This window comes from Rhinopithecus roxellana, chromosome 11, assembly GCF_007565055.1.
Source record: "Rhinopithecus roxellana isolate Shanxi Qingling chromosome 11, ASM756505v1, whole genome shotgun sequence".
In the NCBI taxonomy this organism is placed as follows: Eukaryota; Metazoa; Chordata; class Mammalia; order Primates; family Cercopithecidae; genus Rhinopithecus; species Rhinopithecus roxellana.
In genome coordinates, this window is record NC_044559.1 from 73,555,411 (window position 1) to 73,571,744 (window position 16,334).

The window sequence follows — 16,334 nt, forward strand, 5'->3', positions numbered from 1 at the left end:
CCCAGGCTGGAGTGTAGTGGTGCGATTTCGGCTCACTGCAACCTCCACGTCCCGGGTTCAAGCGATTCTCCTGCCTCAGCCACCCAAGTAGCTGGGATTACAGGTGTGAACCACCATGCCCAGCTAATTTTTGTATTTTTAGTAGAGACGGGGTTTCACCATGTTGTCCAGGCTGGTCTTGAACTTCTGGCCTCAGGTGATCCACCCACCTCAGCCTCCCAAAGTGCTAGGATTACAGGCGTGAGCCACTGCACCTGCCCCTCCCCACTCCTTTTCAAAAACACAAGTGTGAGTCCATCCTGTCTCCAAAGCCTGCCTTATTCCAAAGCATCCAGTTCTAGTGACTCTTTCATCAATGCCTGTGACTTGTGGCCCTGAGGAAAGTTATCCATCCTTGCAAATGACATCTGAGGAGGTGTCCCACTCAGAGGCTCTCTCCTCTTCCTTCCTCTGTGGATCTATTTATTCAGGAAAGCCCTAATTCTTCTACTAGTCTCAAAGTAAAACTACCCACTTCTGCAGAGAAGAGCACAGTGAAGAATGAAGATAAGGTCTAGGAGAAGAAACAGCAGACCAGAATCATGTTCTCTCCAGCCCAGTTGTGTGTAATTAATGATGGATTTCAGAGATAGAAACACTGTAGCCTCCAGCAGCTGCAAGAACTTTACAATACCCTGAATCTTAGCTACAAACAGCATACGAGCTAGTTACAGAGAATGAAATCTAAGAGGTGATAGAAAACCAACTGACCAAAGAATAAGTAACAGTATGACTCAGGGCTCAGCATCTACAGAATACCCAGGCCTCTGCTCTTCCTACCGCCTGGGATGCCTGGGGAACACATCTGGAAGCCTTCCAGTGTGGATCAACTATACCTGGAAAAGTCAGACCTGACACACAGAAGACTAGAACAACCAGTCCCGGAACAATCGGTTTCATAAATACGGGGAGGAATCTTGGTAGTCCTGCATGCAGCTCCAGCAAAATTCTCCTGCCAGTTTTTGAAGGCTGTCTTGGAAACTGCTGGGGAAAGCTCTGATGTAACACAGCAAACCACTAAGTATTTCAGTGCTTCACAAATCATAGATTTATTCTTTTTTTTTTTTTTTTTTCCCGAGACGGAGTCTTGCTCTGCCGCCCAGGCTGGAGTGCAGTGGCCGGCTCTCAGCTCACTGCAAGCTCCGCCTCCTGGGTTCATACCATTCTCCTGTCTCAGCCTCCCGAGTAGCTGGGACTACAGGCGCCCGCCTCGTCGCCCGGCTAGTTTTTTGTATTTTTTAGTAGAGACGGGGTTTCACCGTATTAGCCAGGATGGTCTCGATCTCCTGACCTCATGATCCGCCCGTCTCGGCCTCCCAAAGTGCTGGGATTACAGGCTTGAGCCACCGCGCCCGGCCGATTTATTCTTAAATTACTCCATGAACATGCAGCCTGAACATGTGTTGAGATGAATATATTAACTCAATTTCAGTCTGGGTAGTGGCGGAATCCTTCCTTTTTCCCTCCCTCCCTCACAGGATTTTTCTTGTTTTACAGCTCTGCATTCTGCCTTGATATCCTGGTTCTCATTGTACCTATTGGGTTGATTTTGCGGGTGGGATATGACTGAAGTCTAATCAAAGAGGTTTCAGTAACCTTGGCTGCTGTATATGACACAATAGATGCCTCTGGCTATAGATAAGTAGATACAATCTCGTTGGTGTATCTTTAGGATTTAGAGTCTAACTTCAAGAACAGGAAGTAAAAAGTATAAAGATGAAGGATTATTCCTACTTTGTGGGATTGGGGGGCTTTTACTTATTAAAAAAACTCAATTGTTCAGGTGAAGGGTTACACTATAATGCACTTCACTGATTTCCTCAGCCCCTTTTAGCTCTGTTTTACCATGACTCCCTAATTTGTTCATTACTCTAACATTAATGGAATGATGTTTTGTATTTTGTCGCATCATGGTGGTATCAGTACGAGTTTGGCTGCTTAGGTACAAATGAATAACATATCCATCAAAAAAGAGAAACATGCAGATTTTTATGTACTAAAATGGAAGGAGCTCTAAGTCACAGAAAAGCACATATGGGACACTAGCATTTGTGTGAAAAAAATATATGTACGTAGCTGTTTGTAAAAGTGCAGGCTATTTCTGGAAGGAGATACAAGGAACTGGTATCAATGGTTGTCAACTAAGACAGGAATGAGCGACTAGAGTACTGTGTACCCTTCTGTCCTTTTTTATTTTGTTTTATTTTATTTTTGAGACAGGGTCTAGCTTTGTTGCCCAGGCTGAAGTGCAGTGGTGTGAACACGGCTCACCGCAGCCTTGACCTCCTTAAACTCAAGTGATCTTCCCACCTTAGCCTCCCGAGTAGCTGGGATCACAGGCACATGCCACCATGCCCGGCTAATTTTTTAAAAATAGTTTTTGTAGGCCAGGCGCGGTGGCTCAAGCCTGTAATCCCAGCACTTTGGGAGGCCGAGATGGGCGGATCACGAGGTCAGGAGATCAAGACCATCCTGGCTAACACGGTGAAACCCCGTCTCTACTAAAAAATACAAAAAACTAGCTGGGCGAGGTGGCGGGCGCCTGTAGTCCCAGCTACTCGGGAGGCTGAGGCAGGAGAATGGTGTAAACCCGGGAGGCGGAGCTTGCAGTGAGCTGAGATCCGGCCATTGCACTCCAGCCTGGGCCACAGAGCGAGACTCCGTCTCAAAAAATAAATAAATAAATAAATAAATAAATAAATAAATAAATAAATAATATATTTTTTGTAGAGATAGGTTTCGCCAAGTTGGCCAGGCTGGTCTCAAACTCCTGGGCTCAAGCAATTCTCCCACCTCAGCTTCTCAAAGTGTTGGGATTACAGGCGTGAGCTACTAACTATGCCCAGCCCCTTTTGTACTTTTTGAATTTTGTGACCCTTTGAGAATTATCTGTTCAAAAGATAAGTTAAATACACTCACACCCCCATTAAAAAAATAAGGAAGTGATATGAACAGACAATTCACAAATGAAATATACTTAACAGATTAAAAAATCAATTGCATTAGTATTCATAAAAATGCAAAGTAACTCAATGAGATGTCATGTTTGCACATAAAAGTTGAAAATAACTCAGTGCTGACAATGGTGCAGGGACATGCACTTTAACACACTGTTGGCAAGAATCTATGTTGGCAGACTGCCTGGGCGACAGAGTGAGACTCTGTCTCAAAAAAAAAAAAGGAGTGAAATATCGATACATGGTACAGCAATGGTACAGCACAGATAAACCTTGAAAACATTGTGCCAAGGGAAAGAAGCCAATAAAAAAAGATCACATATTATATAATTCCATTCATATGAAATGTCCAGAACAGGGAAATCTATAAAGAAAGAAAAGAGATTTAGTGGTTGCTAAGGATAACGGGAATGAGGAGACGGGGTTAAAGAGAATGAAATGTTCTAAAATTGACTGTGGTGATGTTTGCATATATGTGTTAATATACTGAAAAAAACGGAATTGTATTTTTTTTTTTTTTTTTGAGACAGAGTCTGAAGCTGGAGTGCAGTGGCGCGATCTCGGTTCACTGCAACCTCCACCTCCCAGGTTCAAGTGATCCTCATGCCTCAGCCACCTGAGTAGCTGGGGTTACAGGTGTGTGCCACCGCACCAGCCTAATGTTTTTGTTTTTGCTTTTTTGAGATGAAGTCTTGCTTTGTCACCCAGGCTGGAGTGCAGTGGCATGATCTTGGCTCACTGCAAGCTCTGCCTCCCAGGTTCAAGCAATTCTCTGCCTCAGCCTCCCAAGTAGCTGGGATTACAGGCATCCACCACCGTGCCTGGCTAATTTTTGTATTTTTAGTAGAGACGGGGTTTCACCATGTTGGCCACACTGGTCTTGAACTCCTGACCTTATGATCCATCTGCCTCGGCCTCCCAAAGTGCTGGGATTACAGGCATGAGCCACGACGCCCAGCTGAATTTGTTTGTATTTTTAGTAGAGATGGGGTTTCACTGTGTTGGCCAGGCTGGTCTCAAACTCCTGACCTCAAGTGATCCACCCACCTCGGCCTCTCAAAATGTTGGGATTACAGGCGTGAGCCATGGCGTCCAGCCTGAATTGTATTAAATGGGAGAGCTGTATGATATGTAAATTATATCTCAATAAAGTATTTTATAAAAGAGTTAATAGCTTTTATTAGGATGGGATATTGGTTTGCTCATTAACCAGCTTCTTCTTGGAAGCTCCAGAAAGTGGAAGAAGCCTCCCAACTTGATTGCGTCTAACCTCAGACAATGACTCAAATCCAAGGGTACTGAGAATGTTATTAAATGTGCTGAGTTGTTCAATGTTCAGAATATTCAAAGTCTAACATACATTTCTGTCCTTTTTTTTTTTTTTTTTTTTTTTTAAGAGATGGGGACTCACTATGTTGCCAGGCTGGCCTCTAGTGTTCCTACTACTTCCAGCTTCCAGAGGAGCTGGGATTACAGGTGTGCACCACTGAGTTCAGCTCTAACATACTCTTAAATCTACCACTATTCCTAGAATGCATTTAACACCAACATTCAACAAATGTTGAATTCCATCTGAGTGTTTGAAACATGCTAGGTCCTGCGATGGGCACTCAGGTCAATAAGGGAGACAGCGACCCTGCCCCAAGCTCTGAGACTCTTCTTTTTCTAATCAGAATCTAACAAAACCCACGACCAACCCTGACCTCAAAGTGTCAAGGTGAAGTCCACTTCCTTTGGCCAAGCTCTTTCCTCCTTTTAAGGTTCCAGGTAACCTGAGTCATTGTTAGGTATGTTCGTAGAACAATGGAATCTAGTTTGCCTTTCCAAAAACGTGTTGAAAGATAAGGACTGACAGAGGCTGGGTGCGGTGGCTCACGCTTGTAATCCCGGCACTTTGGGAGGCCGAGGCAGGAGGGATCACTTGAGGTCATGGCTTTGAGACCAGCCTGGCCAATATGGCGAAATCCCGTCCCTACTGAAAATACAAAAATTAGCTGGGCGTGATGGTGTGCACCTGTAATCCCAGCTACTTGGGAGGGATTGAGGCATAAGAATTGTTTGAACCCAGGAGGCAGAGGTTGCAGTGAGCTGAGATCATGCCACTGCACTCCAGCCTGGGCAAGAGTGAGACTCCATTTAAAATAGTAGTAATAATGATAATAAAGACAGATAGAAAAAAAAAAAAAAAAAAAAAAAAAACTAGTGAAAGGAAGCAGATGGAAGATTTTATGAGATAATTTTACTACCTCAAATGGGGGTCTCGGGTTCCCACAAGACCCCTCCCTAAGTGAGTTGGTGCAGCTGGCTGAGGGCTCCTCCCCTCCTGGCCCCTCCTGGGCCTCTCCCGCAGACCTGTCCTTTCTGTCATTTCCGTACTCCTGCTTGTCACTGTGCACACTCACCCTTCCTCCCTCTACTGTGAGTGATCATCCTGACTCATCGAATACGTGGGGAAAATGGAAACCTTATTTCGGATCCAAGTTTTTGAAGATGAGTGATAGTTGGATTGCCTCAGTGGGGCTGGAGATCCATTATCTAGTTCATTTTCATGAGGTAGGTGCCAACTGAATTACAGTCCACCGATTTATTAGAGCTGTTTAAAGATAGGTGATCCAGTGGTCATTTCTCAAATGCTATAAAGATAATTTGATTGATTATATGCCCTTTGTGTTTAGGGAACCCAATATCCACAAGAATTAAGAGTTACCATTCTTATGCAAAAATCAAAGCTACTTTGATTTAAGAAATGCGGCAAGGGACCCATGAGAATTAGGGTAGACGGAGAGAGGGAAACCCAGAACCTGGCTCTACCTGAGATAATGGCACCTGGGACAGCTGCTTAAAGACAAGGAACAGGACACTAAACACCAAGAAAACGTCTCTACTGTACACCAAGGAATTAGAGCTCAGAAACAGTGGTGTTATTTTACCTGCTTAGCGAGGTAGAGTTTGGTGGTAGAGGATCTCTTGGTCCTGGATTTATACACGTGGAGAAGCTGCCAGGGGGCCAGGAGCCATAGGAAGCCCAAGGGAATCCACACCAGAACAGTTTGCTCAAAACAAAGTGGCAGGTCTGCCTCTGGACTGTCCAGGAATGAGGAATTCTGGAGACCAAAGGGGAAGGATTGTTGTATACATGCATTGTGAAGACAGAAAACCATCCTGCAGCACATCTCACTGCTTCCAGACAATTTAAACTCAACTCCATATCCATATCCAGCCTTACCCTTTAACTATCCATATTTTCCTATTTGTGCACATTGATACAAATTCACCATTTAATGACAAATGTAGTTACTTTCTGGCCAACCCACCCTCTAAACACCTGTCTTCTTGTGATTCTCAGTGAATTTCTGTACCAGCTATCCTCAGTAAACCTCACCACTGCATTTGACAAATTATAGGATGAAGAAGGACTGTTTCCCAGTTTAAAGGAGAGAATAGTTCTCTAGGATATAAAAAATTATTCAAGTTTCTAGCACTAACTGAACTCAGTGGCAGATATTCAAACATGCAGGCGCCATGCAGGGAAAATGCTTAGTCACACTGTAGCATTTACCCTCTGATGGCCCAGAGCGCTTACATTAAAAACCTGTCCAGTTTCAGCACAGCAGGGACAACAGCACTGTTGGACAGAAGGCTTACTGCCAGCAAGTTTTGTGCAGTCTTTGCATTCTGCGATAAATGGAAGTGTCTTGTGAAGTGGAAGTTGGGGGGTGGGAGGTGGGCACCAATTCCCGTATTTGAGTCACATGAGTGTAGATTTTTCTCTTCCCATAAATAGTTAAAATTTGTTTTATATGGTTATTTGTACAGACTCTTTAAAGAAATGGTTGCGATGCCATGACCAAGAAAGTTGGTCAGGTAGTTAGTGCTCAGAAAGAATTCTCAAGAGATGGCCTGTCTAGATACTGAAGCCCATGAAGACCCACCTTGCCGTGGTATACACTCCTGACCTTGAGGGCCTTGGGACCCAGGTCCTTTCTAACACACGAGGTGCTGCCCAGGTGCTCTGCTATCTCATCCTTGCCCCTCTCACCTCGACATAAGGTTATCAAATGTTATAATTCAGAAGAATCACTTAAGATACTTAAACTATATTAATTGCCCCAGGTGATTCTGATGCTGAGGCTAGGAGTTTGCAGATGACACTCTAACTAAACCCTTACCAAAATCACTAAATCTAAGGTCCTTTTTTTGTTTTCTATTCCACTAGACCTTTGATACTGTTGATTGGCCTTTATCTTGAAATTTTTTGCTATCTATGACTCCATAATGTTACACTGTTCTTGATCACCCTCTAAGTGGTGTCTCTTCTTTTCCTTAAAAACAGTGTTACATGACTCCAGTTGTTCAGAAATTATTTCAGTACTCATGATGCCCAAAGTTGCATCCCTAGACTCAACTTCTAGTCCATATCATTAGTTGCCAGTTCTTCTAGAACTTATTATCATTTCAACATCAACATGTCTCAGCAAGACTCAGTCACAACCTTCTCTTCCTTCTACTAGCAAAGTATGCAACAACAATTCTCCTTCCACACACTGATAAAATTGGAAGGTTTTTACCTGTTTCTCTTTAGAGAAGGCAATTTTGCAACTAGCTAGTACAAGAGTCTGAGATAAAATAAACATATGACAGAATAAATTGCATTACCTTTCCCAGATCTTATATCCCTTATATTCTCTAGCGATATTATGAATTATGCTTTCTAAAAAGCCTGAGCTTTAGACCAACTGCACATCTAACATTTCTGGATCTTGTTGGTGGCCACCCTAAGTTAATTAACTACCACTTGTTCTGAGTCTGAGAAGAGTCAATGTGAAGATAAATGTAATTTCTCACCCAAAAAGTAGAGTTGCAGAAGTTCTCCAGCATGATTCCTGGACTGCGTCTGGACCGAAGACTCTTCTATTAATATGACTGCGTTGTTTCTTCTTTACTTGTTTCCTCAGAGAAGGTGGAACAGGAATTATCTACCATTCTGATGTTCTGTGTAAAGGATGACCTTTCATCTCAACCATTTAATCGTTAACCTTGCCTAGGTGCATGTTACATTGAAACAGTGGATGGACATGTGACTAAAAAGCCCTAGGGACAGGGAGACTCACCAGTTCCCAAAGTACAAGAGGCCTCTGGAGGAGTGGCCGTATATGAAAGGAACCACTGAAAGATGTCAACAGAGCTGGCCAACAAGTCAGGAGTGCGCAGTCTTTCATTTTCCTAAGGACATATGACCCACAAAGTGCAGCATCCGTGGAGGGGCAGGCACCCCTAAATGTGCAGTTTCACTTCTGTAGTAAGATCTTAGAGTTTACAGAAATGTGAAATATCCTTCTTCCTTCGATTTTTAATTAAAAATAGAGAACCTAAAACATGGTTTAAACATGATATAAACTTTGTTTGAAGAAGTCAGGTTATAAAATAGCTTATCCAGTGTGAGCCTATATGTTATATACATAATACAGGCTTTCAAAAGGTCTATTTGCCTGAGAGGTAGTATGCCAAATGGGAATGAAGCCTTTGCCAGACATTGTAAATGTGATGTCATGATAAAACATCAGGGCCAGAGGAGGGGGTGATTCTGCAAAAAGAGTGGTGGCATCAGTTGCCAGAAACTGTCATCGACCCAACCTTTTATTTTTATTGTTATTTGTTTTTCGAGACAGGGTTTTGCTCTGTTGCCCTGACTAGTGTGCAGTGGTGCCATCATGACTCATTGCAGCCTTGACCTCATGGGTTCAAGCGATCTTCCTGCCTCAGCTTCCTGAGTAGCTGGGACTACAGACACATGCCAACAAGCCCAGCTAATTAAAAAAAAAATTCTGTAGGGACGGGGTCTTGCTATGTTGTCCAGGCTGGTCTCGAACCCCAGGCTTCAACAATCCTCCTGCCTTGGCCTTCCAAAGTACTGGGGTTACAGGCATGAGCTACCATGCCCCACCTGACCCAACCTTTTGTACTGTCACTTAAATTGCTTTAAGAACCAAGCAGTATGTGCCCATGATATCATGAAAAAAGTACACATAACCACCCATGCAGTATCCTAACTTAAAAAACTGGCCCTAAATCTGGTCAAATTCTAGGTCTAACTACCAGATTATAAGAAACACAGGAACATGCTAAAGGACTCCACGGGAATGCAATTGTCAAAATCCAGGATGTGGGAGATTCTATGGTGCAAATGACCCCATTTCTTAACAAATAAATTAAAAGAAGGAAAGGAGTCGAAGGAACTTACAAATTAAAAGAGAATCAAGAGGGATATCAGCCAAATGTGGACTGTATGGACCTTGTTAATTGATTTTAAAAGTCAAGTATACACATAAAAAAAATGAAAAGGCAGCATTCAGAGTGGGAGAAAATATTTGCAGACCATATAACTGACGAAGAGTTAATATCCATGATATACTATAAGGAACTCATACAACTCAATAGTAAACATACATAAACAAATTAAAAAAATGGGTAAAGGACTTGAACAGACACTTCTCCAAAGAAGACATATAAATGGCCAACAGGTATATGACAAATGAATCAACTTCACAAGTCATCTGGAAAATGCAAATCAAAACCACAATGAGATACCACCTCATACCTATTAGGATGGCTATTATGAGAAAAACAAGGTAAGTGCTGGCAAGGGTGTGGAGAAAAGGGAAACATAGTATACTGTTGATAGAAATGTAAATTGGTCTGACCATTATGAAAACATATGGCAGTTTCTCCATCATTTTCCATACCACTCACCAGAAGAGCCAGGAGATGTGCTGTGGAACTAAGAGACCTCAGTTGGGGTAGGGTGCACCTTTAGGCTGCATACTTCTCTTGGCACTGGTGGTAGGACTCGGAGTACGGGGGGAACTCTTGGTAAAACTTTGAGAAGTATAAGGTCAAGGATTAACTCTGAAATTTCTAATTAGGTATCTGCAAGTAAATTTACTTGTATATGAGGAAGACAATCATTAGATTGACTTACATGAATAAGGATCAAAACAGGGTTTGTAAAGAGAGGAGAGGGAGAAGGAAAAACGCAAAATCAGTCTTGGAACAGTGAGTTTTAAATTTCTTTTCCTGGGTAGAATGATCAACTGGAGGCCATCACAGAAGCCAGTCTGAGATATCTGCCCTTGAAGCCTAGCTGGGTCATCAGGGGAAAAAATGTGTTATTTGTGGACCCTAAAAGGCCTTGAGGTTTGAGCTGTAGAGCGTGCAGAAAGGTTGTCTTTGTGTAACGTCCTCCAGTGTCTTTCCATTGGTCCGTGAACCTTAGTGAACTGCGTTATTTCCCTTGATCAGTGTAGGCAGGGTTGGGGTGGAGTAAGAAGGGTGGGAAGAGGCACAAGTCTGAAGGGGAAGGGGTGAAATGGGATCAGTCTTTGGGCCTCAGTTTCCTTATATATAAGATGAAGAAGACTGCAGGTTTACATCACACATTGTATCATGAGACTGGGTGGACACAATGTGTTCTATTTCTCTTCACAGTACTATTCTCAATTTAAAGGTCAGAGAAGGAGCAGTAGAAGTGGTAGCAGTAGTAACAATAATAATTTAAATGACAGCAGTAAACACTGAGCACTCACTATGTGCCAGGCACTATCATAAGTTCTTTACAAACAATCTCTCTCTCTTTCCTTTTAAAGTTGGGTTTACTGAGGTAAAATTGTTTTTCTTTTGAGACAGGGTATATGGCTCAAAAGAAAAGGGCTAGAGTGCAGTGGCATGGTCACAGCTCACTGCAGCCTCGAACTCCTGAGCTCAAGCAATCCTCCCACTTCAGCTGCCTGAGTAGCCGGGACCACAGGCGTGTGCTGCCATGCTCAGCTAATTTTTTTTGTACTTTTTGTAGAGACGGGGTTTTGCCTTGTTGCATAAGCTGGTCTCAAACTCCTGAGCTCAAGCAATCTGCCTGCCTCAGCCCTCCCAAAGTGCTGAGATTAAGAGGCATGAGCCACCACACCTGGCTGAGATATAATTTATATAGAGTATAGATTCATCCTGTCTAGGAGTATAGTTCTCTGAGTTTTGATGAGGCAAGACTGACAGCCTTCTAGCCTCACCACACCTCTTTCCCACTCTGTCCCACATCCAGACAAGCTGACAAGACAGCATGAGTGCTCCCTTCTTTAGCACCAGTGGGAGGTTCAAACCACGCAACCTGCCTGCACATGGAGGACACTGCACTCCAGCCCACTCCCTAACCACCATAAAGACCCAAGCCTGTCACCCTTCCTGTTCCCCCAAGTCATTTTAAGCTCTGCTTGGGAGCCTCCCCTGCTCTTTCCGGAAATCTTTTCTCTTCTTTTCCTTTTTTTTCTTAGATGGAGTCTTGCTCTGTCACCCAGGTTGGAGTGTGGTGGTGCAATCTCAGCTCACTGCAACCTCCACCTCCTAGTTCAAGTGATTCTTCTGCCTCAGCCTCCCAAGTAGCTGGGATTACAGGCAAGCACCACCAAGCCCGGCTAATCTTTGTATTTTTAGTAGAGACAGGGTTTCGCCACATTGGCCAGGCTAGTCTCAAACTTCTAACCTCAAGTGATCTTCCTGCCTCGGCCTCCCAAAGTGCTGGGATTACAGGCATGAGCCACCACACCCGGCCTCCCGAAATCTTCATTCTACAGATAGTAAGTCTTTTCATACTCTTCTGTTGTGTGTGCATCATCAGTCTTGACATCTGAACCAAATTTTGGATGGTAGGGACCATCCCACCTCTGCAGGGTGATCACAACAGATAGTAAGAAAGTAATGTGTAGTAGAAAAATCTTTTCAACTACATTTTAAAAACCATTGTGATCTTATATAATCTTTGTTGAAAGACAGATAAAATAAAACTTAGGATTCCCAATATTCTTTCTTGAAGACTTTTTATAGGAATCTAAATTTGAAGAATTTACCCCAGGAATACTGAATACCTGTTTTCCAGCTCTCCTGTTTTCAGTGAGAGTCTTGTGGAACTAATTCCTTAGAAAGGTAACCCATGAGATTATCTGTTCAAAAGAGCAGTGACTCCTGAAATATGATACAGTCTACATTCCTGAAAATTCAATCTCAATCACACTGTTTAAGAACAATGTTGGAGGTATAATTAACATACAAACAAATGCATAGATCTTAGATGTTCTATTCAAAAAGTTTTGACAACTGTATATACTTAAGCAAATTGTATCCCAAGCAAGATAGATTAAACTATTTCAGGAACAATGTAAGAATATATAATAATAATCTCAACCAACAGTATAATAGTATAATTTCATTTATTCCTTCTAACTTTTGTACTTTTGTTTTCTTATGTTTTACTTCTACATATATCATAAATCCTACACAACATTGTTATTATTTTTGCTTTAAATGGCTAATTATATTTAAAAGACCTATATATGCACACAAACATAATTTATTAAATATAGAATATATATAACAAAAGTACTTAAAATAGGTCTTTTATATGTACCAGATATTTACCCTTTCTGGTACTCTTCATTTCTTCCTGCCTTTGCCCTGAACAACTTGTTTAAGAATTTCTTGGGGCCAGGCACAGTGGCTGATGTCTGTAACCCCAGCACTTTGGGAGGCTGAGGTAGGCAGATCACAAAGTCAGGAGTTCAAGACCAGCCTGGACAACATGGTGAAACCCCATCTCTATTAAAAATACAAAAATAAACTGAGTGTGCTGATGGGCACCTGTAGTCCCAGCTACCTGGGAGGCTGAGGCAGGAGAATTGTTTGAACCCAGGAGGCGGAGGTTACAGTGACCTGAGATCGCGCCATTGCACTTCAGCCTGGGCGACAGGGTGAGACTCCGTCTCAAAAAATATAAAAAAGAGAATTTCTTATAGTGAGGGTCTACTGGAGACACATTCTTTTAGGTTTTGTCTGCATGAGAATATCTTTATTTCACTTTTATTTTTGAAGGGTATTTTCACTGGATATAAAATTATACTTTGAGAAGTTTTTTTAATTGTTATTTACTTTAACACTTTTTTTCATTTTGTGAATATGTAATGTTTTCTGAGCACCTATCTCAGGAGGAAGCTAATAAAGTGAATTAAAATCTGTATTAGAAATTTAAATCATTTAATGTAACCCTTAAATGTATTCAAATAAAAAAGAAATTAAAATCATTTTAAAACAAGCAAGATTTTTACTTTTTGTGCTTAAAACATTCTTTTTATTCTTCTATTTATGTATTTATTTATTTTGATACAGAATCTCTCTCTCTGTTGCCCAGGCTGGATGGAGTGTAGTGGTGCAATCACAGCTCACTGTAGCCTCACTCTCCTGGGTTCAATGGATTCTCCCACTTCAGCCTCCTAAGTATCTGGGACTACAGGCACACACCACTATGCCCACCTAATTTTCTTTTTAAAATTTTTTTGTAGAGCCTCAAACTCCTGGGCTCAAGCAACCCATTCGCCTTGGCCTCCCAAAGTGCTGGGATAACAGGCGTGAGCCACAGTGTCTGGCCTAAACATTCTAAGTAATCAAAAAAAGAGAGGGTGGAGAATCTAAATGCTCATCAAAACAAGTTGCTTAAATTATAAAATATGTACTCATATGGAATACTGAATGAGAAAAGCAAGTAAGGAGCCAGGAAGTCACAAATCTTTCCCAACAATAAGTAAAAATCTGAACAAATAGAAAAATCAGTAACTTTTCTTAGATCTGTAGAGAGGTGAGGTTACAGGGCAAACTGAAGAGATAAACAAGTGAATACAAAAAACCACAATTTACTGGCACAGAACTCTCAGCAGGAACCAGTGCGAGGGCAGGAAAACCTGAACTGTAATTGAATTGCCGGAGGCTCAGTGTACACAAGTTTGAGAGAGAAAAATTCCAGAGTGACTCAGCCATAAGGGGGGGATGATCTCCACACTTTCATGAGTTTACCTATAGGAATTCAAAGAGGTTCTCAAATATTTTCTTTTTATTAGAGAAAAATCTCCTCCTGCTTCCATGCCCCTGGCAGAGGGGATAGGAAAAGTAACCATTTGAAATATACCTGGACAGGGCCAGATGTGGTGGCTCACGTCTATAATCCCAGCACTTTGGGAGGCCGAGGCGGGCAGATCACGAGGTCAGGAGATCGAGACCATCCTGGCTAACATAGTGAAACCCCGTCTCTACTAAAAAAAAAAAAAAAAAAAAAAAAAAAAAATTAGCTGGGCACGGTGGCAGGTGCCTGTAGTCCCAGTTACTTGAGAGGCTGAGGCAGGAGAATGGCGTAAACCGGGGAAGCGGAGCTTGCAGTGAGCCGAGATCCGGCCCCTGCACTCCAGCCTGGGTGAAAGTCTATTTTAACAAAGATCCTCAAGTGACTTGTGTGCATATCAAAGTTTGAGAAGCACCTGTTTAGACAACTTTTACGAGTAGGATTAATTTGTTATTATAAGGTACTCGCACTACCTGTAAAGCCGCACAGTGTTCTTTGAAAGCAGACTTGGATTCATTGTAAACGTGTATTTAAAACTCTATGGTTGGGATCCTGGGCACTTTGGGAGGCTGAGGTGGGCAAATCACGAGGTCAGGAGTTGGAGGCCATCCTGGCCAACATGGTGAAACCCCGTCTCTATTAAAAATACAAAATTACCCAGGCGTGGTGGCGTGTGCCTATAATCCCAGCTACTCCAGAGGCTGATGCAGGAGAATCACTTGAACCCAGGAGGCGGAGCTTGCAGTGAGCCGAGATCGCACCCCTGCACTCCAGCCTGGGCGACAGAGCGAGACTCCGTCTCAATAAATAAATAAATAAATAAATAAATAAATAAATAAATATAAAAATATTCTTCTCTTCCAAACAAAGTCTGCCCTTGGGAAAAACTGTTTAAATAGAGCCTAATGCTGGTGATTAATAGGAGCCTAAATGATGCAGAAGGGAAATAACAACTCCAGTCTCCTCTAGCTTTCCACATGAAAACTGAAAATACCCAGCTGCAGCCCACTCTAGCCATCATGTCCCACCTAACACGATCGGGGTAGATAGGAGGAACTGAGAAGCACTTGGGAAATTCAGTTTAGAGACACAGGTTTAGTAAAGATTGAGACCTCTTCATAGAACTATAGAACTCTTTCTCTCCCCCTCCCCCACTGTATACCACGTTACTAAAGGTCTAGTTACAGCACTTCCTTTTACCCTGTATATCCTGTCCAGCTATGAAGAAAACATTGCCAGGCATACTAAAAGACAAAAAAAAAAAAAAAAAAAAAAGGCTTTAAAGAGACAGAGAGCAAGCATCAGAACCAAACTCAGATATGACTGGGATGTTGGAATTATCAGACCAGAAATTTAAAACAACTATGATCACAATGCCAAGGGCTCTAATGGATAGACAGCATACAACAACAAATGGGTCAATCTAAGCAGAGAGTTTAAATTCTAAGAAAGAACTAAAAAGAAATAAATACTAAAGATCAAAAACACTGTAATAGAAATAAAGAATGCCTTTGATGGGCTTTTTGGTAGACTGAACAAGGCTGAAAACAGAATCTTTGAGCTTGGAAATAACTGCCAAAACTGCAAAAATAAGTAAGATTATACAAATAGAATATCCAAGAACTATGGGACAACTACAAAGATGTGTAATGGAAATAGCAGGAAGAGAATAACCAGAGAAAGGAACAGAATAAATATTTGAAGCAATAATGAAAGAGAATTTCCCTCATATTAATGTTAGACACCAAATCACAGATCACAGAAGTTGAGACGACACCAAGTAGGACAAATGCCAAACAAACAAAAAAACAAAAGCCCTACAACCAGGCATACATATATAAGTTGCAGGAAATCAAAGATAAAAAAATTCTGAATGAAGCCCGGGGAAAAAGGCCTTACTTGTAGAGGAGAAAAGATGAAAATTATATCCAACTTTTCCTCAGAAAGCATGCAAGGAAGAAGAGAACGGAGTGAAATATTTACAGTGGTGAGAGGAAAAAAGCCACCAACAGCATTCTGTACCCACGAAATTATACTTTAAAAGTAAAGAGAAGCCAGGCACAGTGGTGCATGCCCATAGTCCCAGCTATTCAGGAGGCTAAGGTGGAGGGATTGCTTGAGCCCAGGAGTTTGAGTCCAGCCTGGGCAGCACAGTGAGACTCTCACTCTCTCACTCTCTCTTTCTCTCTCTCTCTCTCTCTCTCTCTCTCTCTCTATATATATATATATATATATATATATATATATACACACACACACACATGATATATTTAATTATATAATATATTTAAAAGGGAGAAATAAATACATTATCAGACAAACAAAGACTGAAGGAATTTGTTGCCAGTAGACCTGCCTTGCAAGAAATGTTAAAAGAATTCCTATAGAGTAGTGATCCCCAACCTTTT

At 41.9% G+C, this 16,334-nt stretch overlaps 1 protein-coding gene across 1 annotated transcript in view; it reads right to left on the minus strand.

The window, feature by feature from the left end:
• The window catches only part of ABCC2 (ATP binding cassette subfamily C member 2), a 60,693-nt gene extending 52,417 nt beyond the window's left edge, over positions 1-8,276 (minus strand). The window contains exons 1-2 of the mRNA XM_010356079.2: positions 7,842-8,276; positions 5,927-6,100 (exon numbers count right to left, since the gene is read on the minus strand). Of these exons, the coding sequence (XP_010354381.1) occupies positions 5,927-6,100; positions 7,842-7,874 (207 nt within the window). The 5' untranslated portion in view covers positions 7,875-8,276. The remainder of the gene's footprint in view (positions 1-5,926; positions 6,101-7,841) is intronic.
• Between the last annotated feature and the right edge of the window lie 8,058 nt (positions 8,277-16,334).